The sequence below is a fragment of the Ascidiella aspersa genome, chromosome 6 (assembly GCF_963924565.1).
Source record: "Ascidiella aspersa chromosome 6, kaAscAspe10.2, whole genome shotgun sequence".
Lineage (NCBI taxonomy): Eukaryota > Metazoa > Chordata > Ascidiacea > Phlebobranchia > Ascidiidae > Ascidiella > Ascidiella aspersa.
In genome coordinates, this window is record NC_139452.1 from 4786068 (window position 1) to 4813253 (window position 27186).

At 34.6% G+C, this 27186-nt stretch overlaps 2 protein-coding genes across 3 annotated transcripts; both read left to right on the forward strand.

Moving 5' to 3' along the window:
- The first annotated feature begins 1999 nt into the window (after positions 1-1999).
- On the forward strand, positions 2000-7078 carry LOC146139288 (arrestin domain-containing protein 3-like). 2 transcript variants are annotated; one of them, XM_083393052.1, is made up of 9 exons: positions 2000-2166; positions 2269-2403; positions 2604-2693; positions 3817-3935; positions 4102-4244; positions 4519-4675; positions 4873-4938; positions 5751-5925; positions 6399-7078. In XM_083393052.1, the coding sequence occupies exons 1-9, from the start codon at positions 2046-2048 to the stop codon at positions 6530-6532; spliced, it is 1140 nt and encodes a 379-aa protein (XP_083249178.1). In that variant the 5' UTR covers positions 2000-2045; the 3' UTR covers positions 6533-7078. The 2 variants fall into 2 exon arrangements, with proteins under 2 accessions (XP_083249178.1, XP_083249179.1); XM_083393053.1 differs by having other exon boundaries at positions 6420-7078.
- Positions 7079-9212: 2134 nt separating this feature from the next.
- On the forward strand, positions 9213-26586 carry LOC146139289 (arrestin domain-containing protein 3-like). Its single transcript, XM_083393051.1, has 9 exons — positions 9213-11244; positions 11410-11544; positions 12734-12817; positions 13446-13576; positions 18938-19080; positions 19508-19664; positions 20516-20581; positions 22506-22680; positions 24526-26586. Exons 1-9 carry the CDS (start codon positions 11124-11126, stop codon positions 24657-24659), a joined length of 1146 nt encoding a protein of 381 aa, XP_083249177.1. The 5' UTR covers positions 9213-11123; the 3' UTR covers positions 24660-26586.
- The last annotated feature ends 600 nt before the right edge of the window (positions 26587-27186 follow it).

Here is a 27186-nt window from a genome sequence, read left to right on the forward strand (position 1 = left end):
TATAAGAAAAGTTATTTTACCTCAATGACTTGAATTAAGCCAGTCATTTAAAACAATGATTTAAGTGCACTTAAATCAATATAAGTGAAATTCTGTTTCACCCCAGAAAATAACAGAAAAAGCGCATTTTAACATGCTTAGCGAAATCATAAGGTTTAAAAGTGTGACTATACGAGATTTGAATTCATAAATACTTTGTGTGACCTTACGCACGGTACCAAAGGCAAATTATAAAAACACTTTCATTAGCTCGATTAGACGGCCAACAAAGATTAACAAGCATAAACGTATCGACCGGTTGAAAAAACTATAGCCCGCGGTGGGATTCGAACACACGACCTCGGTCATTCTGGGGGTGTTATATATAATTGTATTAACGAATAACGCTGATTTCACACGCAAATCTTATGTGCTTCTGACGTTTTGGTAAACGTCAATGCAATGAACTGTGTTAAAACTACGCTTGGGCTGCAGGACAGTGCACGAGACAAGAAAATTGGCCTAAACACCGAGCGTACTTTACAAGTATTGTTGCAGTAGCGTAACACTAGCTTAGCAAATACGTTTCCCGTGAATTGGTACCCTATAGTTTAATAAAGTGAGAAATTGGCCTAAAATATTTGTTGAGATAAATTTTGGAGTATTTGTGGGGCACGAGTTTAAGTTGTTAAGGCCCGTTTACACTACAGCTGCACTGGGCGTGAAATTGTTTTCACTACAGCTGCAGTGAGCTGCGCTGGGCGTAAAAATCGCGACCAAACGTAACGTTTTTTGTATAACTGCACTGGGCTTGAGTTTAGCTTTAAGCTAGCTGCAGCTGCTGCACGGGGCTTGAGTTTAGCAGAATTTAAATGAAAATTACGCTTTGCTCAGCTCAGTGCAGCTGTAGTGTAAACGGGCCTTTAAACTTATATTAGTTTGTTCAACAGAAGTGCGTTTTAATTGACGCTTTTATTCTAATACTTTGGTGCGAGTTAGCGTTGCTTCTGTATATTTCGACAGGTGAGACATGACCACCGTGCTATCTGACTCCACTTAATCGAAACTAAAACAAACTGCCATTGTAATTTAAGGAGCATACTGTCAGGTCGCTTATAGATTTATTGTACATTCACATAATTCAGCATAGTTCGCAAACACGTCTCGCAAGTAAGGCATGCATCTGTTGACTGTAGTGCAGTAGAAAGGACACTTTGACTAACGTTGCATTTAAAGCGAATGCGTTGAGGATTAAAACTGGCCAGTTAACTAGCAGGATGCAGCGCACAGGAAACACGCCAGAAAGACTTTAGCAGACTTTAGCACACGCACAATAAACACAGTACTGTAAATAACAAATACAGACGCTGATTCGCTACACTTCACATAGGCATTAGGCAATAATTTTGTCACATAAGTGGAAACATCATAAAACGTACGATAAATACAAAAGCCATTACTTGGTAATAAATCATGCCCTCTACATATTCAGTTCACCTATAAATTAGCATATTATGTGAAGGTGTCTTCAATTGATTTTTTTATGTTTAGAAACAATAGAAAGTTAGTTTTTACTCATCTATGATAAAAATCTATAGTTCTACTCATGATTTATATGTGTATTGTGTATAGATATAATTACTGACGCAGATTAAAATACTTATGCCGGATATGACGTTTGGTGTCTATTAGAACAGAGCACTGGACAACAATTTACAACTGTTTTCACCAGATAATCTACCTAATTTCAAACCTAAAACAACAGAAAGTTCCCGTTAAAACATTTTAACACTTAAAACTTGGTTTATGATATGGTAGGCTATAGAACCTACTTCCTTGCCACCATAATTGTGATATCAAGTACCAATTCATTTTGCAAAATGATGTTTATTTAAACAGACAAGTTAAACAAACTTTTAAATTGTTTACCATTCGCAAAAAGCTACAGAAATGTCAAGCAAGCTTGATTTTTGCATTTGACGCATTGTTGCTTTGTTCTGCTGTTTACAAATAAGGCAATTTATTTACAGGTGAAATCAACAGCTTACAAAACAAAATTGTGAGAAATGTTTAAGCAAAAGGCCAATACTTTCATTGAGTTGACTGACAACAAAAGTGTTTATATTGCAAACGAAGTTGTATCTGGAAATCTTGTAGTTAATGCTTACGAGGAAATCAGCTTTGCAAGTGAGTTCAATAAACTTTTTACAGGCTAGTTTAAAACTCTCTATTATTGAACGATTTCAGAAAAAATGTATGTTTGTAATTATTGAATGTTTTTCTATTAAGGGATTAAAATAAAGTTTAAAGGTTTTGCCGAAGTCCATTGGACAGAACAGAGTGGGTCTAAGGAAAGTCGTCGCACTGAATACTTTGGGGCAGAGGAAAATTACTTTAGCGATGAAATAACCGTCTTAGGTCCGGGTAAGCTCAAGCATGGCCAAATCTTCTTGTTAGATATATATATAATTCCTACAAAAAGTATTTTTGTTTTCCACTTTTTTGCTACATAAGTAAGCTGTTTTTAAAGATCATATTTTTCAAAAAAATATTAAATTAGAAAAGTGGAACCACACCATTGCAGTATTACAAATACTTAACCAAATTATTTTTAAATACTTTAGATGTAGGTGAAGACAGAACGATCCTATTAGGAAGAAATTTCTATCCATTCAGTTACAAGTTACCAACTGATTTGCCCTCTTCCATTGAAGGTCATACGAAATATATTATTTTTATAAACCTAGATAACATAAATATAGCACCCATTACATTATTTTATCAAAAAAGTTATTAAGGAATTTTGTTTAAAAATACTGTTAAATAACTCAAGTGAAGTGTACTTAAGTCTTTCGGACAAATAATTTGACAATGACTTTAGTCATTGTGTCAAACAATTTGGTTTAAATCAGGAAGTCGAATTGTTTGACTTTTTCAGTTCCGGATTGGTTCGGAGCAATTTGAAAGATCCGGTTCAGTTCCTGTTCGACCATCGTTATTTCAAAATCGGTTCCTAAAGTTCCAGTTCGGATACAATTAAAGTTGCATTAAATCTAAAAATGTTGATCAATAAATGTAGAGAATAATGATTTAATTTAACCTGGTAGTAAATCTAAGTTTTGTGACATATTAAAAAGCAAGCAGCTGATTATTAAAATATATCTGAAAAACTAAAAAGAAATGTTTAATTTAAAAAATATTTTTTTTTTCATAAAATTTTGAACATGGTATTACTAGACTCCGCAAACATACAACTTGTGATGTCATGCTTGAGTGAAACGTTTTTTAACAGGCTAGCGTACGGTTAAGGTTCAAGTACTTTCAAAATTTTCGGTTCAGTTCCGGTTCGGCTCCATAAAATCTTGCAAAAACGGTTCAGGTTTATTTACAGTTCGGGAAAAAATTGCTTTTTTTTTTAGCAAAAATCCGTTCATATAGTTCTGGTTTGGTTGGACTCCCTGGTGTAGATTAAGTAATATTAAAGGTTTTCAATAAAAAATGCTTTTGTATATCAATTGTTGCAGGTAAAACAATTTGTTCGCTTTATATTGCGATGTTTATATTTAGTTGAATTATTGCTCATAATCGGACGAGTTTAACAATTTATCTGTAATTCGTCGAGTTAACGATTTAACCAATTTCAACAATTTAAGTTGTTATTTTTTATGTTAATGACATGACTTAAAGTTGACAATTGCTCTAACAATGACTTGACTTGGACAACTGATGACTTTTTCTGGGATTTGACTTGATAACTGTGCAAAATACTTTTGTTACAACACTGATTACAACTGAAATGTTGTTTTAAACAATCATTGTATTTTGTTGTTGCTGTAGTTAAGCATGGTTATGTCCGGTATATGGTGGAAGGGACAATACTTCCCCTTGACATTTGTACAATGACTCTCTTCACGGTTCTTGATGTTCTTGATTTAAATCATGATCCTGATTCAAGGGTAAGTTATTTTTTAAATTGTCAGTGCAACCATACCAGAACACATTTTCATTTTTTAATTGCATTGTAAATAAATTGTAAAAATTTAATTTTTCTTTTATTGAACTCTAATTTTAATTTATGTTGACTCAAATATTTTTTAAATTATCGATTTCTCAATTTTTTAGACTCCGTCCTCCGGCAGTGATACAAAGATGATGTGTTGTTGGTGTTGCGCCAGTGGTCCCATGGAGGCTAGAATAAGCACAGATAAAAGCGGTTATGTTCCAGGTGAATTTATCAACTTAAATGGAAGCATTGAAAACAAAAGGTTGTTGTCTTAACCTGACTTTTTTTAGTTTATTTTAAACGATGTGATTTAAAGGGCTTAGGCTACCTTTTTATTTAAAACAGCTAAAGCAAAAGTATGAATTATTTAAATAATGCTACTATTTTATTTAAAAGTCCCAGGTATTGATTTATAATTTTATTGCTATTAAAATTCTGTTTAAACTTAGAAAATCTTTAGTCCAAGTAGTTATAATTTGGCAATTGTTGTAAATCATAATTTTTTTATCTTTTTATTTTATTTTTCATGCTAACAGTTCAAGTAATCTCCCTGGTAGCAAAGTCAGCCTTGTTCAGTTGGTGACTGAACATTCCACAAAAAAGAGTCGCCACTTTACAGTTAAAGTCGCCAAGGAAAAAGGACCAAAATGTAAACGACAATCATCTGCTCACATCAGCAATGCAAGGCTTCAAGTTAGTTCGCCACCGAGTTGTGACGTTTTTCTTAAATTTAAACTCATTTTATAAGTGCTATTTTAATTTTCTATGAATGACTTATTGATAACAAATTGCAGGTTATTAATTTTACCTTGTGTAAATTCATTTCTTCTGTATATTTTTTGAACTGCTTCAAAAATTGCATTATTTGTAAAACTTTTAAAATTATCCAGATACCACCTTTACCACCATCCAGTTTACGATTTTGCAGCATCATTGACGTTAAGTATTATCTTGAGGTAAGCAGTATGGAAACAGTAGAAATCAGCTTGCTCTATTAACAGTTTTGTAATGACTCGACTTGACTTAAGTGCACTTAAGTTACTGTTTTTAAATGATATGACTTGACCGAAGTCTTTTGGGAAAAATGGCTTGACTTTTGACCCAATAAGACGAATGTATTGAGTTTTAAAGAAGTAATTTAGCTATTTATCAAACATTTTTCACACAAAACAATTTGCTATATGTTGTGTTTTTCGTTTTTTTTAGTTCCGTTATTGCTCATAATCTAACAAGTTTAAAATTTATATTAGTTTAACGTTTGTTTTTATACCAAGGACTTGAATTGGAGATGACTTGGTTTAATTATGACTTGACTTGCGTCACTGGTGACTTGGTCTGGGACTTGACTTGTTATTTATTCAAAAAGACTTTATTTGGACTTTAGTTATTTTACAAACGACTTGACTGGGACTTCTAAAAATGACTTATTTACAACTGTCCATTAAGTAATTTCTCTTAGCGAGATTACTCTTGTGCAAGCCTAGCACCAACAAATAGTAGTTTATTTCTTAAGGGAAACGTTTTTAATAAGAAAACAAATAAAAAGGGATTTTGTTGATTATTTCCACGCGAGTAAATTTTTTACGTGTGCTATTTCACAGCTATACTTTGTTTAGCAATAAAAGCTTTTCATAATGGTAGGTCATTTTTTAAGCTTTAAATATATTTTTTAGGTAACAAATTTAATAGGTACCGCTATATGCTCATAATTTTCTTTCGAATAACAGATTTTCTTTTTTTCGGTTTTAATATGCTATTTTTTTTTCAGTACTGCATCGACACAGCCGCATGCCATAGGGACCTTTGGGTGGAACTTCCAATCGTGATTGGGACGGTACCCCTAAGACCGGACCCCAACCAGCCCCTGCGCCCCATAATTTCAACCAGTGAGACCCAATTCCAGCCATACCCAAATTCAAACCAGATGGGAGTGACCCAACATGGTAGGCGTTTAATTTTCTTGCATGGTAGGCGTTTAATTTTCTTGCCCGACGAACTAATTAACGTTTGGAAACGTTATATTTTGTTTTATGAAACCCTTTGAGAGCGTTTGAAAAGTTTTAGGGCTCCCCTTCAAACCAAACCGAAGTAAAGTGTAATATATTTTGTCTTGCTGCTATAATGGCCTAAAACCTGTAATGGAAATTTCAGAGGACGTTCGCACTGAACCTCTGAAACAGCTTCTTAGAATCCCAAGGGTTCGATCGAACCCTGGTTAAGAACCACAGCTTTAAACAATAAAACTTGGCCGAAAACGCTCGTAAAATGCTAAGAATTCAGTGATTTTCAAGGTCACCCCATTTACTTCCTTTAAGGAATGCGTAGAACTCTTAAAACTTTCTCATGACAACCAGGGTTTAGCGGAACACTATTTGATAAGCAGCTAAAACCTCTATATTTGTTTATATGTAAACAGTGCCTCCACCAACTTTTTCAGCGGCCGCTGCTGCAAAAGTCGAGACAAAGACGACTTACGATGGAACGGCCAGAACATTTGCGCCTCAGTACAACTACTACGACTGGAGTCAGCCCACTTTTAGTCACAATTAGCTGCCAATGCTTCTACTGTACAATTTAGTTTGTCGGTTCAATGGCTAGGATGTCTGAAACTAAAACCACTTTTCATGTTTAGCGAATCCTGAAGTTAACCAACCTTCAATATTCAATTACAGCTAAAGCTGCTCCTGCTAATGTCTTCTGACAGTGCCGGAAAACAAACGACGTTTCTGGTTACTTTTTCAAATTTTGACTGTAAGTAATTTGAGTTCATATGAACCTGTCATGACCAGAAAGGAACATCTTACAAGCCAAGCCGATAGCAAATAATAAAATATAAGTTTTACTAACTATAGGCTTTCGTTGGTAAAAACGAACAACCTTAGGGCGCTTATGTTTCTATTTTGTGCTATATTCTCAAGCTCTTAACATTGCTGCTGCTTTTTGATGTATTTCAGTTTGAAAAATATTCGCGTCAGTTTGTTATATCTCAGTTGTTATTTACCATCATTTTAAACTTATTAAAATATACAGCAAATAACTGTATATAGCGTCAATAATGAACCCACATACATGACAATTAAATATGCAAGACTCTTGATACAGTATAGCGTTCCCAGTTTAAACTATTAAATCGTTATTTTTTTAACCGTACGAGTTTTAAACGTTCGACGTTTTATCCTGTAAGCGTATATATTTAAAAAATTAAAAGTTCCATAAAACGTTTAAAAAAAAACTTTGCAAATCTTTCCGTAAAATTTTGGTTTTGTTTACGTTTTTCAACTACGTTGCTCGGTTTTGCAGAATGTCTTGAATAACAAATTTACCTAAAGTTGTAGTATATATATATATATATAGCCTATAGCCTATATACCTATAAAATAAAACATACGCAAATCGTGCTAACATACTTTTTTCGTAATGTTTAAATGTAAATTTATTTTCTGTTTTGCTTGGCTCAACATTTTTCCTAATTTCACCTTATTGTACTGCTGCGGATTAGTACCTTACTTCTGCACGACAATCTATTTCCACAAAGTTCATCCAATTTTATTAAAGCGCGATAGTTTTGCTTTTTTACCTCCTCACTTTTTATTTTGTTTAATTTCCTTATCTTTTTTTATATATCACATCAGTTCCGCCTAGTGTATGTTTTTGCTGCAAGTTTTCGTTTGCATTTGCGCGTATTATAACCTTTTTCATTTCACATTATATAGTATCGGTTACATTTTGCTACTTGCTGTGTCTGAAGTTGTTTACTATTTTTTCTAAGGAACTGCTCTGAACCCGCTTCTTTTAAATTATTACAAATATTTAACTTGTGTTTAACTGTACGGTCGCTCAATTTCGCAGTGTATTTCAATAAGAATTTTTTTTTGTTATTAGCCAATGCTTGCGATTTCGACTAAAGTCTTCTCAAACGAAATAAACAGTGAACGCGATTAGTCAGGTGCATTCAAAATGAACAGTCACGTGGATCACTAATAAATCCCTATCCCCAAAATCGACTCCCACCCTCGCCCTAAGGTAATCCCCTAATCAAATCCTAAATCTGCCGTAAGGCATACCCCTAAACCCAATCATCAACCTAAATACCCCTAACTCCAAAATCAACCTTCACCCAAAACCAATGCCCCAACCCCAATTCTTAACCTACAACATTTAACCCCAAATTCAACACCCACCTTCACCCTAAAACCACCCTCTAAACCCAATTCTTATCCTAAATACCCCTAACCCAAAATTCAAGCCCCACCTTCACGCTAAAACAAGCCTCTAACCCCAATTCTTATCCTAAATACCCTTACCCTAAGCGATTTTTCCAGTGCACAGTCCCAATACATATTCTTCTTAACTACATTTCAAAACCATACTTTAAGATTCTAATTCAAGGGTATGATATTTTGTTGAATTTTATGAACGTATAGTTAACATACAAACATCAACTTATTAAACATTTGGTAAAACTTTTAATTTAATTTTAAATGTTTCTAATAATGCAGAAATATCGACCCCAGAAACTTTTTTTCTGCCTCGACATTAAATCTGATATGAATGGCACTGTTGTAAACAAGTCATTTTAAAATAAAAGTCCCAGTCGAGTCAATTGGAAAACAAATCAAGTCCAAGTTAAGTCGTTTTGAAAAAAACAACCATACAAGTTCAGTTCATCGGTTGCCAAAGTCAAGTTCCAGTCAAGTCATTACAAGAGCAAGTCGACTCCAAGTCAAGTCATGAAAATAAAACGTTAAACGATTAAAATTGGTAAACTCATCGGAATATAAACAAAAACGCAATATAGCCTATATTTTATTTTTAACTATCAAAACTATTTTATTTTACTTCGTAGGTAAAGGCATCACCTGAACCTAATTTTCTAAAAAAAGGTCCCAGTGAAGCCATTTGCGGAAAATAGCATGGCAAGTCCTAGTCCATTACGTCCCTATTAATGCTAATTTATTGCGTTTTGTTCGCTTACAAAACGTTCAGTGAAGAGAATTGATTGGCACCAAAGCTTCGCTGGCGCCTTAGCATTTAGGTCGCCGGTAAAAAAGGTTTATGAACACAGCCCTGCATCCTCTGTAGCCTCGCTTAAATCATTCGACCATTTAGGGGCCTAAACAGTATCAGATTACAATTACGTCACCGCCAGTGATCCCTTTAAGGTGCGTTGTTCAGCTACCTTTTTTGAACTGCGGACGCCACTGGACCATTTGTACAGTACACTTTACTTCTAGGGCGCTTGCAGAATCTGTGAAGATTAGATTACGCAATAAGCCAAGAAAAAGTGTATAAACATTGGAAAAGCATATTAACAAGTGGTAAGGTGAATGAAATGTGCATATGTGTTTCGTATTTTAGAGAGTTTGAACTTTTTCAGCGAAGTTACAAAGCTTGTAGCCAGTTGTGGGGTTAAAAATTTTTGTGAGCCGGTTCTATCACAAAAGTTATATTTTTTAGCCGGTTCGGTTACAAAAAGTATAACGTTTTTCGGCAAATCAACTGATTATTTTTTATATATACGGCATAACTTCGTTTTACGAAGAGAAATAGAAGGCAGATGCAACCCCAGGTTCTAGCGAATGGTGCGAACCGGCTCAATCCCAACACTGCTAGATGTCACAAAAGGAAAATTACTACAATTATAAAAACTAGCACAATGTTTAACTGTTACTGTGTATAAGATAAGAATCAAACATCCATTGACAGTAGCTAGTAAGGCTCACCGGTTCGCTAATCTCATAAAATTTGTGAGGCCGTTCAATAGAACCGGTGCGAACCAGCTAAATACCACCATTGCTTATAGCCTACCGGTAGTTCATTCAACACTGCTAACTTCGCCTTTAAACGTTCATGCTACTAAAACAGCCGTTTGTTCAGCATGAAAATTTCTCACGAGGGAGAACTGGTCACTGGACAATGCGCACTTACATACCTCGCTCGCTTAAAGCCTTTTCACTTGTTCAAAAACTACATTTCGTTCGGTCACCGGACCGTGTCAATGACGAAACGGCGTGAGTCACGAGTTTCGCTTTCCATAGAGCAAGCCATGGCACGACATTCTCGAAACGCGTTGTTTAACATCACAAGGTTTACAGGCGGAAAATCCTGGGAAAAACAGTTGTGTGGGCGCATGACAAAAGACGTAGCCCTGCTGCATATGATAAGCACGCTGTCGATAAAGCGTTGCAGTGGCGTGACGATTGCTGAACAAATTCGTTACCCCGTAATGGTTTTTTAGATCAGTGATTCTCTAAATGTAGGCCGCTGTAAGCTGTCCAGTGTGCTTTGAGAGATTCTCAAGTGGGAATGTACACTGACCTATGTCCGTTATGTAAGTCCTATAACGTTGGCATTTGTAGTTGGAGTTAAGCAATTAAGTGCTTTGAATAAAATAAACTGTTGATTTATTTCGTTTTTTAGCGTTTGGAGAGGCTATTTTTGTTTCTAATATTTCCTAAGCAATAACATGAACACCCCACCTTAAATACGCAAATGTTTAATTGACGTTTTAATACAGGGTAATTCCCACAAACACTTCTTTTTTATCATTTTATGCAAAACAGTGTTGTTGCTAAAACACGAAGATATTGAATATAAGTTAAGTTTGAGTTGTATGTGTCTTTATGCGAATTCTAAACGATAAAACAAATGGTCGTCCCTTGTAAATATCTCCTAAAGGAAGTTGCTACGCTACAACCTAAATAAGTATACGCTTTAATTACTGACGTCGATAAAATTCTTGTTGCGGATATGACGTATGGTCGCGTTATCATAAACAGAACACTCTGTGAATGTAATACCTGAACTGAACAATCATGTACTTTTCACAATAAATGTAGACTTAACATAATCATTTTTAACCAATGATAAGTCGTATGTAAGGCTTTTTAGCTTTTGTAATATTTGTAATTAGACAACTAATTTGAGTCAGAAAAAGCAAAGCATTTAGAAACACCACTTTGTTTGCTATAATTGGACCGTGATAAGGTAACTTTACAGTTCATATAAATTTAAAAACAGGTAGCAATTAGAATTGGGTAGCAACCCAGTTACTACTTAGCATGAAAGTCTGTATTCCATGTCAATATCTCCAGCATAGGACATTCAACTTGGTAAATCTTTTAAAGCTTAACTACAAAAAATGTTTAAGAAAAAGGCCAAACTTTTAATTGAGTTGACTGACAACAAAAGTGTTTATGTCGCCAAAGAATTTATATCGGGAAATCTTACAGTTGATGCTCAGGAAGCACTCAACTTTAAAAGTAAGTTCAATAAAGAAGTATTCAACTCTAATTGCTGAAATAAATATAGGTAAAACTTGTTCACAAACCATTTATTTTGATAGTTTTCTTTTACTTTTATTCATGGAACAAGCTAGAAAATTATGTTGTGTTTAATTTGAAATATATTTAATGTCCTTCTTATAGAAATTAAACTGAAGTTCAAAGGCGTTGGCAAAGTCCATTGGTCAGAACAACATGGGTCAGGTGAAAATCAGTACACTGAACACTACAAAGCAAAGGAAAAGTACTTCAGGCATGAAATAACTGTCTTGGAATCAGGTAAGCTGAAAAAGGTTTTAATTTTCTACTCAGGCAAACAAAACCCATTTTGTTTTTCAACATATGTAATGTGCCATTATAAGCGAAATGTGTTAATTGTCCCTAAATATACAGTGTTCTAATGACTAAAGTCGTTGATGACCCAAGTGCTTTTAAAATAAAATAACTTGACTTTGTGTTTAAACAAATGACTTTACTTATACGTAAGTCAAAATTTTTGATTAAAATTAAAAATTGGGTTAAAATCAGGGAGTCGAACTGGAATCGAACCGGAACTTTATCACCGGGTTTGGGTCAATTTTTTCCGAACCGTAACCGAACCTGAACCGTTTTTTATAAGATTTTAAGGAGCCGAACCATAACTGAACCAAATAGTTTGAAAGTACCTGAACCTGAACCGAACCCGAACCTCTAAATAAAAGCGGTTCGCTCCTGCATGATGTCACAACTTCTATTTTACAGAGTCAAGTTACGCCATGTTCGAAATTTTATGAAAAAAATATGAATATTGAATAAAAAAATTGTTCATTTTTTATTTTTTAGATATTTCAATATTGAGTTGCTGAAGTCACGTAACTGAGATTAAATGACTTACAGTTCAAAGATTATTCTCCACATTTATCGACCCACATTTTGAGATATAACGCAAATTATATTGTATCTGAACTGGAACTTTATGAACTGGTTTAAAATAACGAAGGTTTAACCGCAGCTGAACCCGAACTTTTAAATTACTCAGAACCGGAACTGAACCGGATTCCGAAAAAATCCTTGAACCCGAACCGAACCTGAACCGGAAAAGTCAAATGGTTCGACTCCCTGGTTAAAATTAAGTGTTTTTAATAAACATTTTTTCATAAAACTGAGTAATTTTTTCAATTCTTATTTGTAAATAAATGCTATATAGATTTTGCATTTTTTTGTTAAATCATGGATCATTATCAACTGATTTACCCAATTTTAATTGTCCAAGCTCTAGGTTAAAATTAACTTGCTCTGTTTATGACTTGGACTGGGACTCTGTTATTTTTTGAAAAACTCTTCACTTTAACCTAAGTTTATTTACAAATGTCTTGGCTGGAACTTCAGTCATTGTAAAATGAGTTGCTCAGAACATCCTGAAAAGGCTGAATGGCTTCATTGTAATAACATTATAAATACTTGACCAAATTGATTTTAAATTCTTTAGATGGAAACAAAATGATACCAGCGGGGAAAAATGTCTATCCATTCAAATACCAGTTGCCAACCGAGTTGCCCTCCTCTTTTGAAGGTTGTTTGATGTGTTTTTTTCTTATAATATGAAACTGTACACAACAACTAAAACGTCCATACACAGTTACACACAATGTGTAGGCTGTGTTCACCCTTCTATAGTGTTAAAAAGAACTTATTTATAGTCTTTATATAGTACACTGAACTCCTTTGAAAAGGCTTACTAAAATTAAGGCTAGAAAAATATCTAGCCTTTGGTGTGATTCAAACTCACGACCTCCGGCAAAACCAGGGCTATTGCTCTACCAATTGAGCTACACAGGTTTGGGGGGAGTAAGTCAAGAAACGACCATAGTAACATTGCTGCTGTATCCTGTTTGTACAACGACCTCATGTTAAGCAGACACTATAATCCTGTTTAGGCTGACTGATTTGGTTAAGTCTTTTCTAAAGATATCCCATCTACTCTGCATAACAATACAATCTTTCTGCAACTATATTTCTGTTGCATATTCCTTGTGAAATAGTAAAAGGCAAACATGCTGATTTTTTTCTAATCTAGATAATCCAAATCCCCTGCTTGATATTCAGTTGTCAAAAAAATAATTAACAGCTTTTTTAAAAACACAACCTATAAATGTGTGTATAACCAATAAAACTTTATTTTTGTTGTATGTCAACTGCAGTTAGTGGTGGCTATATACGGTATATGGTCAAAGGTGAAATAGAACGCACTGGTTTTACGCTCGACATCTACACAATGACTCTCTTCACAGTTCTTGATGAACTTGATTTAAATCATGACCCTGATTCAAGGGTAAGGCATTTTTAATGTTAAAATAAACTTTTATTTATAAATTTGATTTCTGTTAAACCACTGTTGTCAATCTTTTCTGCGGTGACCTAAATGCAAAGCTTAAATAAAACAGTATGTTAAGTTATCTAAAATGTTTAAGTATTCTATGTTTTCCTTTCTCTCATGCGCTTTAATTTATGTGTTGGGCTCACGTGACTTTAATCTTAGTTTGTCCGTGCTTCGAGCAGTAGGGAGCTCTAGTCAATGTATTTCAGCTTGTTCGTCTTTACGTTACATTTGCTCACTATGCTAATATGTTTATTATCGTTATCATATTTACTTGCTACATTTAACATTGTTGTTTTATATTAATTCATTCGAATTAAGTTGCACATGTAACTGTGGTATAAGTTTATGTAAATTATAACAGATAAAGACTTCTGTTGTTTCTGATTAAACTGGATTAACATTGGTAGCAGAGGATTTCTTATACCAAGTCTACAGTGCTAAAGAATGTCAAGAAGTTCAAAGAAGGACCCACCCAAGTTTAGGGTTGATATTCCATATGTTTCTTGGAGAAACAAACTAGAAATGTGGCAACTGGTCACATCATTTGCAAAGAAAGATCAGGCAATCATGGTTGTGCTTGAGGCTTTGGATGGTCATGAAAAGGCGGAAAAGGCTGTTTCCAACCTGACCACAGCAGATTTACATTCTGATGAAGGTATGGCAAGACTGTTAGAACAACTTGACATAGCCTTTAAAAGTGAAAAGAATGATGATGCATATAGTGCATACACACAGTTTATCTCTTTGCAGAAAAATGAGTTATCTATGAATGACTATCTCATTGAGTTTGAACATTGCTCTCAGAGAATGAGCACCCACGATATGAAATTACCCGATGCAGTCTTAGCATTCAAACTACTAGACGGGGCATGTTTAAGTGAACATGAAAGACAAATGGCATTGACCTTTGCCAGCAATCTTACATATGCCAACATGAAGAGTGCTCTAAAAAGGATCTTTTCGAATAACATTGATTCTAGTTCAAGCATTAAAGTGAAGAGTGAAGCATTTGTCACTAAACAATACAAGAATCATGGAGGGAAGCAACCTGGTTTTATTAAAAAGAAACAAAATCCTCTTGACAAGTATGGAAAAATTTCAAGGTGCGTAATTTGTGATTCAAAAATGCACTGGGCAGCATGCTGTCCACATAAAATTCAAAATCGTCCAGTTCAACTGACTGATTCACTGGACAGGGCTGTTGAAGAATGGGAGGAAGGAAGTGAAGAAGTTAATTTAATTTTAATGACTGGTTTGGATAAAAATGAAATATTTGTGACAGAAACGGTTACGTCAGCTATTATTGATACAGCCTGTAGCAAAACTGTATGTGGTAATAAATGGTTTGATAATTATGTGAATTCTCTTGATGTACCTTCAAAAAAACAAATTAGGCAGTTTTCCAACAACACAGTTTTTAAATTTGGTGATGGAAGGAAAGTTTCTTCAGCAAAACGAGCAATTATTCCAGCGAAAATTGCTGGTAGACATTGTTTTATAAATGCTTCAATTATTTCTGATAATATTCCATTGTTGTTAAGTAAGGCTTCACTAAAGAGAGCTGGTACTGTAATTGATCTGCAGCAAGATAAAGCCTTTATGTTTAAAAAATGGGTTAATCTACTTCTTACTTCAAGTGGCCATTACTGTATTGACATCAGTCCTGGCGGTAGTATGTCACACAAGCATAAAGATGTTTTACTTTCAAATGACATGTCCAGGGCTACTAGAATAAAAGCTATAAAGAAGCTACACATCCAGTTTGGACATGCATCTGCAACTAATTTAGAAAGGTTGTTAAAAAATGCTGACAAATGGATTCCAGAGTATTCTGATGTGCTTGAACAAGTCATAAACTCATGTGATATCTGCAAGGTGCACAAAAAGCCTCCGGCGAGACCAGTTGTTGGCTTTTCTTGGTCTGAAAAGTTCAACGAAACAGTTGCAATGGATTTACATCAATTGGAACCAAACGTATGGTATTTACATTTTATTGATATGTTTTCTCGATTTAGTAGTGCTGTAGTGATCATGAACAAAAGGTCATCTACTATCGTTAAGTGTTTTCTTAAGAACTGGATTAGTATATTTGGTGCACCTAAGAAGGTTTTAAGTGACAATGGATTGGAATTTAACAATGCAGAGTTTCATGACATGTGTGAGAATTTTAATATTAATATTTTAACTACAGCTGCTTACTCACCATGGTCAAATGGTTTGTGCGAAAGACATAACCTAGTTTTGTCTGAGATACTGTGCAAAATAAAATCAGATGTTAAATGTGATTGGGAAACGGCTCTCGCTTGGGCATTAAGTGCTAAGAATTCTCTTATAACTAATAATGGTTTTAGCCCATGTCAACTTGTATTCGGCCAGAATGTTAACTTACCTTCTGTACTTGAGGACTCTCTTCCTGCGTTAGAGGGTCAGACGACAAGTTTTGATATTGGCATGCACATTTCTGCATTACATGCAGCACGCCGAGCCTTTGTTTTAGCTGAGTCTTCAGAGAAAATTCGAAGAGCATTAAGAAAACAAACAAGGTCAAGTAATGGTGCTTTCAAAGTGGGAGACAAAGTGTATTATAAGAGAGAAAATACCCATGTTTGGCATGGACCTGCACATGTTTTAGGCCAAGATGGTCCTATTGTTTTTATTAGGCATGGTGGTCAGTATGTAAGGGTTCATACATGTCGGGTGCAACATGTAAATAAACATAGCGATGCACACAGTCCTGCTGTTCCAGCTGTGGTTGCTGAACCGAAAAAGTCATGTAATGAAGAAGACGAAAGTCAAGAATATTCTTCATCAAGTGATGAAGATTCTATTCCCGATGTGGAAAAAAGAAGTACAGTAGATAATGTTACAACAGGTACTGAATTGTTGTCCAAAGGCACCTCACTCTTGAGTAAGAGAATTCAGTTTGTCCATGATGGACATATGTGCCAAGCTAAAGTGCTAAGTCGTGCTGGTAAAGCAAAGGGCAAATACAAGAATGCATATAATATAGAGTATTGCATTCCAAGTAATGTTAAGGGTACTAAGACCTGGTTAAATCTGGAAAATGTTACGGGCTTGGAACTAGTATCTGAGCAAAATGCTGAATCACAGTTAATTCCAGAGCCAGATTCAGAACCCGTTGATGTGGATGAAGTTTATTACACGGATTTTTCTTTCAAAGAAGCGAAAGTGGATGAACTAAATAGTTGGAAAAGAAATGCAGTATATGATGAAGTCCCTTCTAATAATCAAAAGTGTGTGTCTGTCAGGTGGGTTTGCACATTAAAGGACACAGCGTTTGGATTGAAACCAAAGGCAAGATTGGTTGCACGTGGTTTCGAAGAGCACAATCGAGAAGAACTTGACAAGGATTCTCCAACGTGCTCTAAAGATGGATTGAGAGTTCTATTTTGTGTTGCAAAACAAAAAGGTTGGAAATTAAAATCTATTGATATTAAAACTGCCTTTTTACAAGGGGAAAGCTTAGATAGAAATGTTTATCTTAAACCGCCTAAGGAGGCAAACTGCTCAACAGGTATTATTTGGAAACTAAGGAAATGTGTTTATGGACTTGTGGATGCTTCACGGTCATGGTATGAAAGAGTAAAGAAGTTTATGTTATCATGTGGAGCTAAACTGTGTTTGTTAGACCGTGCAATATTTTTATGGTTTAATGACAAGTCGTTATTTGGGTTTGTATCTGTCTATGTTGATGATTTTTTATGGGCAGGCTCTACTGAATTTGAGAATTCGGTGATTAACAACATTCGGCAAACGTTCTCTATTGGAAAGGAAGATGAACATTGCTTTAAGTATATTGGACTTGAGTTAGATCAGACAAGCGATCTAATTAGTGTGAACCAGCAAAAGTATGTGGCTGTGTTACAGGAAATTCCAATTTCAAATGAACGGAAGCAACAGCATACATGTGATTTAAATACATCAGAAAAGAAAGCTCTTCGTTCAAAAATTGGAATGTTGCTTTGGGTTGCAACTCAAACCAGGCCGGACATCGGTTTTGATGTTTGTTTGCTGGCAACCAATTTTAAGAAATGTAAAGTGAGTGATCTTCTTGAATGCAACAAGATAATACGCAAAACACAAAGCAACCATATTAATTTGAAATATGCTGATCTTGGAGATATTAAGAACTTGAAGCTAGTTGTATTTACAGATGCAGCGTTTGCTAATCTAATGGATGGTGGCAGCCAAGGCGCTTATCTTGTGTTTTTGGTGGGCCAAAATGGATTTTGTAATTTATTGAGCTGGAAGTCAAAGAGGATCAGAAGAGTTGTTCGAAGTACATTAGCTGCTGAAACCTTAGCGATGTCAGATGGCCTTGATGCAGCAATCTTTCTGAGTTCACTGTGGAATGAAATCCTTTACAAAGATCATTCACATGAAAGCTTGCCAATAGAAGGTGTTACGGACAACCACTCCCTATTTTCTTCTGTGTATTCTACAAAAAACGTTGACGACAAACGTTTAAGAATAGACATCAGCTCATTAAGGGAAATGATTACACAAAAGCAAATCTCTTCGATCTCATGGATAGATACCAGAGAACAACTTGCTGATTGCCTTACGAAGAAAGGGGCTTCGGCAGTTCGTCTGTCTATGGTTTTGCAAAATGGAAAACTATTAAACAATTAAGAAAAAAACAATGATGAGTTTGTTAAGTTATCTAAAATGTTTAAGTATTCTATGTTTTCCTTTCTCTCATGCGCTTTAATTTATGTGTTGGGCTCACGTGACTTTAATCTTAGTTTGTCCGTGCTTCGAGCAGTAGGGAGCTCTAGTCAATGTATTTCAGCTTGTTCGTCTTTACGTTACATTTGCTCACTATGCTAATATGTTTATTATCGTTATCATATTTACTTGCTACATTTAACATTGTTGTTTTATATTAATTCATTCGAATTAAGTTGCACATGTAACTGTGGTATAAGTTTATGTAAATTATAACAGATAAAGACTTCTGTTGTTTCTGATTAAACTGGATTAACACAGTAGATATTTGGTGACCTATTTCTCCTTACTAAATTTATTGAATACAAGCCATGTCTTTGTATTGCATTATAAATTTCAAATAAATCTTGCTCAAAACAGATCTCAATAAATATAACCGCAAGAAAAATTGCAGTCAGTGATCCCAGCAAATCAAACCGCTAATCAATTTTGGATAGCAACCCAGTGGTTTAAAAACACAAAAACACAGTAAACCAATGGAGTTAAAATATGCATTTCAATGTGTTTTTTTTTTCCGCTATAACTTGAATTAGGTTACGCAAAATCTATTTGTTTTATTTTTAGGTTCCTTCAGCTGGCAGTGATGAAAAGATGATGTGTTGCTGGTGTTGCGCCAGTGGTCCAATTGAGGGAAAAGTAAGCACAGATAAGAGCGGTTATGTTCCAGGGGAATTTATCAACTTAAATGGAAGCATTGAAAACAAAAGGTAATTATTTTCAATATTTGTTAAAAGGTAAGTACATCTTGGAGTTATGTTTATGCATCAAAAGAAAAACAATCTAGTGTGATATACATAAATTATACTGATATTTATGTGTTTCTTTGAGTTTTGTTAATGTTTAATTTCTTTTGTCATCTAATAAGAAACGTAACATAATGATATTAAATTTTTTTACTTTTTTTGAATTTTTAGATTTATTAACATCGGTTAAATGAATATACTGTTGCTGCAAGGCATTGTTTTAACTGGAAAATTATTTTTCCGGGAAAACTTAATTAAAGTACCTGAACGGGGATTGCCTGAATCGGTGGTCAACAGTTTTTTTTCAAGTTTTGCCAGAACAACAATTTTACAATTGATCAATTCAATATTGTTAACTTTCAACCTAATAGTTTATTTTTCTTGTTACCAGTTCAAGTAGTCTTCCCGGAAGTAATTTCACCCTTGTACAGTTGGTGACTCAGCATTCAACAAAAAAAACTCGTGACTTCACACTTAGAGTCGCCAAGGAAAAAGGCCCAGGATGTAAACGAAAATCATCTGTTCACATCAGCAATGCAAGGCTGCAAGTCAGTTTACTAACGAGTTCTGTTATTGTTTTTTTTTTTTAACATTTAATAGTTTTATTAGTGTTAACTTGTTTTTTTTTAACATTTAATAGTTTTATTAGTGTTAACTTGTTTTTTTTTAACATTTAATAGTTTTATTAGTGTTAACTTGTTTTTTTTTAACATTTAATAGTTTTATTAGTGTTAACTTGTTTTTTTTTAACATTTAATAGTTTTATTAGTGTTAACTTGTTTTTTTTTAACATTTAATAGTTTTATTACTGTTAACTTGTTTTTTTTTAACATTTAATAGTTTTATTAGTGTTAACTTGTTTTTTTTTAACATTTAATAGTTTTATTAGTGTTAACTTGTTTTGTTTATTTGTATGACTTTAAGTAAAATTTAATTTTTCAAAGTTTCTTGTTTGTAAAAGGGATTGGATTTTTGTAAATGATATTGGTATTTTTGTCATTTAATTTGCTTTTGACAACAGTGCTGAAAAATAATTTAAAACATTGTTTTTAATTTTAAAAAAAGTAAAGTTTTCACTCCTGTTAATGCCAATCCAACAAACACATGGTTGTTGCCATTTCACTATTATGTCTTCTACATAAAATTTTGCTTGTAAATGCTTTAGGATATTTGATATGTAGTTAAGTAGCCAAATACCATAACTTTTTCAAAAAAGGACCGCCGTTTATTTTTTGGATTACTAACAAATGGGTAAACTAAGAAAGCACAATAGAGCGTTATATAGTCTGTAACAGGTTGAATTAACAGTTGTAAGTACAATAGACTTTTTTCTAGTTTGTAACTGGTTGAAATAACAGTTTTAATTTTGAATTATTTATAAACCTTTTAAATTTTCCAGGTACCACCGTTACCTCCATCACGTCTACGACATTGTAGCATCCTTGATGTTGAGTATTACCTAAAGGTAAGCAGTAGATAAAACTCTTTAAAAAGAGCTAGCTTCATGTGTCCATTCTTTTTGTGTTATATCCTAACGTCTACACACTTTACAACATTACTATCAAAGTCATACAACCTATTTTGGCGGCAAGACACCATTGTTTATTTTTTATTTATTTAGCATTACACATGCTTTTCAGCATTATATTGTTTCGTAACAGTCAGCACAATAAATTATTCTTATTCATCATTCACTTTGTTCAGTAATGTATGTTAGCTACCACAAAATAATTTTTAAACAGTATATATCAGCCTTTTCTTAACCTGGGTTCTAGGGGGTAAATCCAAGGATATGTATTCAAGCTCTGAATATTCTGGTTCCATTTACTTCAACTAACTTTTGCGAAGCGGCTTCTCTGCATTGCTAACTATCAAATATAAAGCACGAAACCGACTTCATGTTAAATCTGATATTCGTTGTGCATTATCCCTAATTTCCCAGACATTGCAATTTAACTTGTTGCCAAAAATCAAGGGCAGCCGTCACACTGACTATAACTAATGTAATTTGTTACTTTCGTTTTTTTAATAAATGAGCACCACTTTAAATATTGGGGGTAAATTTGATATTCATTTTTGTTCAGAGGGTAAAACATACAAAAAAGGTTAAGAACCCCTGGTATATATCCTTTTTCCATTGCACTTTTTTTAGCAGTGTTCACATTTTTGTTCAGCATCATACTAGTTGCCTTTTTCCGGTATATTTTTTTCAGTAATGTTTTTTTCCATCGCATAACTTGGTTTTTCGGCAGTTATAAATTGTTAAATCGTTAGTCAGTTGGTAGACCTATGGTTTGGCCGAGATGGTAAGTTCAAACCTCTCCAAGTACTAGATTTTCCTAGCCTTGTATTAGTCTTACTCAGGGGTGGGCAATTATTTTTAACCGCGGGCCACATGAGAAGCTTAAAATGTTGTGGCGGGCCGGGTCAAAAAAGAGGATCTCAAATTCACGTAATATGACGTCATACTCTGACGCTAAAAAGGCAAATAAGCTAACGAAGTTGTTATTACGTTAGGAGTTGTGCGTAAATGTGAGATTAACGTCGAATTTAACAGAAAGAAAAAAATGCGACTATAGGACCTTATTAAAAAATGCAACTATAGGACCTTATTAAAAAATGCAACTATACAGTATAACCTTATTACTGACTCGCAAATTGTTTTAAGATGCAAATTTAAATTTAGACATAGAGGGGGACGTCAAGCACAGATAAAAATTGTACATTGCTTGATATATTGGCGTTTATCAAGTTGTGGGACGAGTTGAAATTAAGGTTAAATAGGCTACGTAAAAATTTCTTACAAAAACTTACAATGTTTGTTTTGGCTTTTGAGGCTTTAAGTTACCGATGTGTTACTTGTAGTACAATGGCCATATTGCAAAGACGGTAGGTCTATATGTAAAAACGTGATTCTGTATGTTTCAGAGTTTATAAAACCGGCGGTATTTCGTTCATATTTTAAAGAGGAATACATTCGACCGCAGCGCAAAATGTATATCCTAAGGTTAAGTTTGTTAAACTTTTGTTGGAAAGAGTGCCACAGTGCACAGGACACTTTTCGTCTGTAAAGAAGCCCCAAATTAAAAAAACACAGAAAAGATTCGCGCGAAGCGCGAAAAAAAAATCATTTTAGTCTTTGAAACAAAAATAGTGTTCACGATACAACGCAACATGTAGAAATTCCCCCTTGTTTTCGCTCGGCTTATGTATTTTAAGAAAACTAAGCCGCGGGCCGGATTAAATTGCTTGGCGGGCCGGATCCGGCCCGCGGGCCGTATGTTGCCCAGGTCTGGTCTTACTTTTACTGATTTCAGAAATACACTCCTCAAGGCACCAAGTATATTGTTAACCTTGTTACATTTTTTATAATAAGTTTCCGTTTCTAGTATACAGTTCAAACTGCTGCATGTCACGTGGACCTGAGAGTTAAGCTCCCAATCATAATTGGAACGGTGCCAATACAGCCGGACCCCAACCAGCCCCAACCCCCCGCGATTTCGACCGGCGAGACTCAATTCCAGCCCCCCTCAAACCCCACCAATCCAGCAACGTTGCCATCAGGTATGGGTTTTACTGAGTAAAGAATAAAGCAAGTAAATATATCATTTCTAAAACTGTTATGTTCATGACGAAATCAGCGCACTGAAATGTTTAGAGTAAGTTAGATGTGGTGCCCTATAGGAAATGCTAGGCTTTTATTAACTGTGTTTTAGGTAATTACCTGCAATACAACAAGGGCACAAATAAACATAGAGTAATGAATGACATAAATACTATAAACTAGGGTACACGGCACAAATTTACCACAATAAATAGAGCTGAAATTCATCCACAATGCAAACCATTGATTACAATTCTACCTAAAAATATTATAAACTAGCGTTTTTCTTTATTATGAATTGAATAACCACGTTCAACCATATTTATGTATATGTATATGTATATGGTTAAACTTCCTGCGTCGATATTATAGACTAAATTTTCCCACCTATATAATTACAAGCCATGCCTTTAAAAAAGCACAGCTCAGAGGCCAACATTATATTTGTTAAATCATCATAATAGATGCTTATTTATTTTCATTATGGATGCCCAATACTTTCCCTTTTAATCTAAAACCGATACTCGATATTTTAGACAAAAACATTTACGATCTGATCCGATACCAAATAAACAAGCAAATATATTAGATTGAAAATGATATATTAAAAAATATATATAAAAAATTGACGTTTAAAGGTAACGTTTATAGATGTTGTGAGTCTATTTTAGCGTACTGCCCCGCAGGCTGGCAGAATCTTGCCAGCCTTCTGATGACAAGCATTTTTGGCGAAAATTCTTCGACTTTTGGTCGCGTCCCTAAACTTTAATGATGTGTTCGCCTGAGGAATCTATGAACCTTGCCATGTTTTGGCGTTAAACAAGGCTATTAATAAGTAAATTAGACAACAAAACAAAAAAAGCAAAAATTTTTGCGACATTAGTCATTAACAGGTACAACCTGGGGCCTGGAGATGTACGTACATGTTTGCTTTTCTTGCTTTAAAAGTGTTACATAGATAGCTGTTTTCAGGCAAACCAGGTTAAAAAGCACAAAAAAATATTCTTTGAATAAATTTCCAATTTATATTGCTCGAAATAATGATATTTATAATAAAATTTAATAGAAATGGTCACAGTCACAGTACAACATGCCCCATAGTATGCATATTATCTTTGGGATAGAATTGCTGAAAAAAAAAGACACAGAAACCTAGCAAAACCAGGCTAAAGGTCAAAACTTTTTTGCATTTGCGTAATTAAACAACCAAAAATATACTTTAGGCCTTAGGTGGAGAAGCATAGCCTGCTAGATCCCTAATATGCTGATGTAAATGTTATACCTCTACATTTAACAGGAATGGGGAATTCAACTCAATATACAGGAAATCAACTCAATATAGAAGTACTTGCCAATTCAAAGTAAAACTGCCAACACGTAACAATAGTATGACAAAAAGTGTGAACTTTTTAAAATAATAAACAGTCTATATGCCTTACGCTTTTTCTTACCAAACAATGTGCTTCACACTACCATAACTTTTTTCAAAATGACACAAACAAAATTAATTTCTGCCAATTGTAGTATGTAATGTTATTACATATTTCCGCTGTTCAAAAATAGATGTGATTAAATATGCGTGGAAACAACCACAAGGTATTTTGAAAATTGGATGTTGGAAAAAAACTTTCAAAAAAAAATTTTTGAAAAAAACACAATTTTTTTTTCAATTTTTTTTTTTCAATTTCTTTGCACCAATTTCTTCGTTTTTTTTGGCTGATTCTTCGGCCGACATAGTCGCCAAGTCGCCGGCATTCTTCCATACTGCTGCCCCGCAATAATCAACTCTACTTTTTAATCTACAGTGCCACCACCAACTTACTCGGCGGCCACTGCTGTAAATATCGATACAAAGCCGGAATACGACGGAACAGCCCTCACATTTGCCCCTCAGTACAACTACTACGACTGGAGTCAGACCGCATTTACCTACAAATAGCCGCCAATGCTGCTGACTGTTTTTGTCCTGCTGTAAATATTCTGCTGTAAGTTCGCTAAAGTTTCATTTATAACAGAAGTGCGTCCCAAATGTGAGTTTTGTGTACACTTCGCTACCCAAGACACAAAAAACTAGTATGAAATGTGTTACTGATGATGGCATGAGTTATTGCTGAAACGTATCGATTTTATCGAATAATATTTTTATTGAAATTACTAAAAAAAACGTGTATTGTGTTCCGAAATGTGTTAGTTTTTGTAAACTGTTTAAAATGGTTTGATTGCGTTTTACTCCACTGAACTATTTACTAAACTATTCACCTTCAATATTGTTCCGCAATGAACTAAATATGACCGGATCCCATACACAATTTTATTGAAGGAAGTGACTTGTATACCGCCAAAACTGCTCAGGATCCAATAATTCAGGTAAATAAGCCAACACTAAAATAAAGCGTTTGATGCAATAATTCAACCTATGTTGGGATGGAACGAACTGTTCATAGATAAAATTTCAACAGTCAAATTTTTGAAAGATGTGAATCGTTCTTCTGCGACCCATCTTTTTATCCTTTGCCGCCCATATTTGGGTCGCGACCAACACTTTAAAAAGCATTGATTTACAGGAATGAAAGAAATCAGAACCCTAGTGTTTAAAGCTAATCTACTTTTTGTGGCTAACAGTTTAAATTGATTCATATTTTTTATAACCAGCTAGCGTTTCCTTACAAGCCATCGGCAGCAAATGAGGGAAATACTTTTTACTAAATTGTGATGCTCCAAACTGACGACTAACGGCGCTTATGTTAATACTTTGTACTATATTCACCTGTTTAACATTTTTGGTGTTTGGGGGCGAATTAGAGTAAAAATATTTAAAAAAAAATATTCCTAACAGTGTACAAACTCTAATCATCTACCTGTCTTTAAAGTGCATTGTTTTAAAATTTACAGCAAAAATATAAAATATGCGTAAATACTGAACCAATAATCCATGACAATTTAATATGCAAGACAATGTGTTTTGCAGGCCCATTTTTGACTATAAAGTAGAAAATGTTCAAGCCGAACGCCTACCTATGAAAATGAGCTAAAAACGTTCACCATAATGTTACCATGTGAATAATTTAAAAAAAAAATCAAATTGTCCTGTCAAATTTTATTTTGGTTCCTCTAGGTGTGCTTTTACCTATTCTGTTTGTTTTTGTGTTTAGTGTTTCTGATCCTGGTTGTTTAGTGATGCAGAATGCTTTTGTATAAAACAAATCTGCCTAAATTGTACTATCTACCTTGTGTACTTAAAATGAACATATTGCAAAGTACCTACACATATTTTTCACTGAGTTTTATATTCAATACTGTTAAAATGTGAACGTTTTATTCCTTTTCCGTTTGCCTCAATATTTTTTACGAATTTTTCTTTTGTATGCTGCCGCGAATTAGTTATATTAAACCTTACCTCTATAGCTGTATAGGACAAAAAAGAAATATGAAAGACACCTAATGATGTATATTTTGCCATCTGTCATATGCACTGCATTTACAAATACACCGACACTTACGCGACAATTTGTTTTAAATTTCTTCCAGTTTTATTGAAGCGCTGTTAGCGCATTTCCTCATGTTTTCAACTTTGTGCTTCTTATTTTGTTTTTATTTTACCCAAAATTTTGTGAATATTGCACTAGTTCCATCCAATGTATGTTTTATTGTGAAAAGTTATTGATTAGTTTTTACAGAAACTTTATTCATTCGTATTCTTAATCTTTGCAATTCAGGTCATGCCCCCAAAAACTTTTTGCCAACTTTTAATTACTATGAATATCTAAAAAATGAAATTGTATCAGTGTTTATTATTCAGTTTTCCACATCCTATTAATGTGAAAGTTTGACCGATTTAAATGAAATAAACCCACTTTTTTAGCTGCTACGCGCGATTAGACTAGTTTTCAGCTGTAACAACAGGTGTTTTTAAAATTATTTGTTGTACGATGTAACTTTCTAATGAAAATGTTGTGTCCCACCTCAAACGGCTGCATCTAAAATATACAGGATCGTGAGGATCGCTAGGGTCCCATGGATCGCTAGGATCGCTAGAATAGCTAGGATTGCTAGGATCGCATGGATCGCTAGGATCGCATGGATCGCTAGGATCGCAAGGATCGCTGGGATCGCTAGGATCGCTAGGATCGTAAGGATCGCTAGGATCGCAAGAATAGCTAGGATCGCAAGAATAGCTAGGATTGCTAGGATCGCATGGATCGCTAGGATCGCATGGATCGCATGGATCGCTAGGATCGCTGGGATCGCTAGGATCGCTAGGATCGCATGGATCGCAAGGATCCCAAGGATCGCTAGGATTGCATGGATCGCTAGGATCGCATGGATCGCTAGGATGGCAAGGATCGCTAGGATCGCTAGGATCGCTAGGATCAATAGAATCGCTAGGATCGCATGGATCGCTAGGATCGCTGGGATCGCTAGGATCGCAAGGATCAATAGAATCGCTAGGATCGCATGGATCGCTA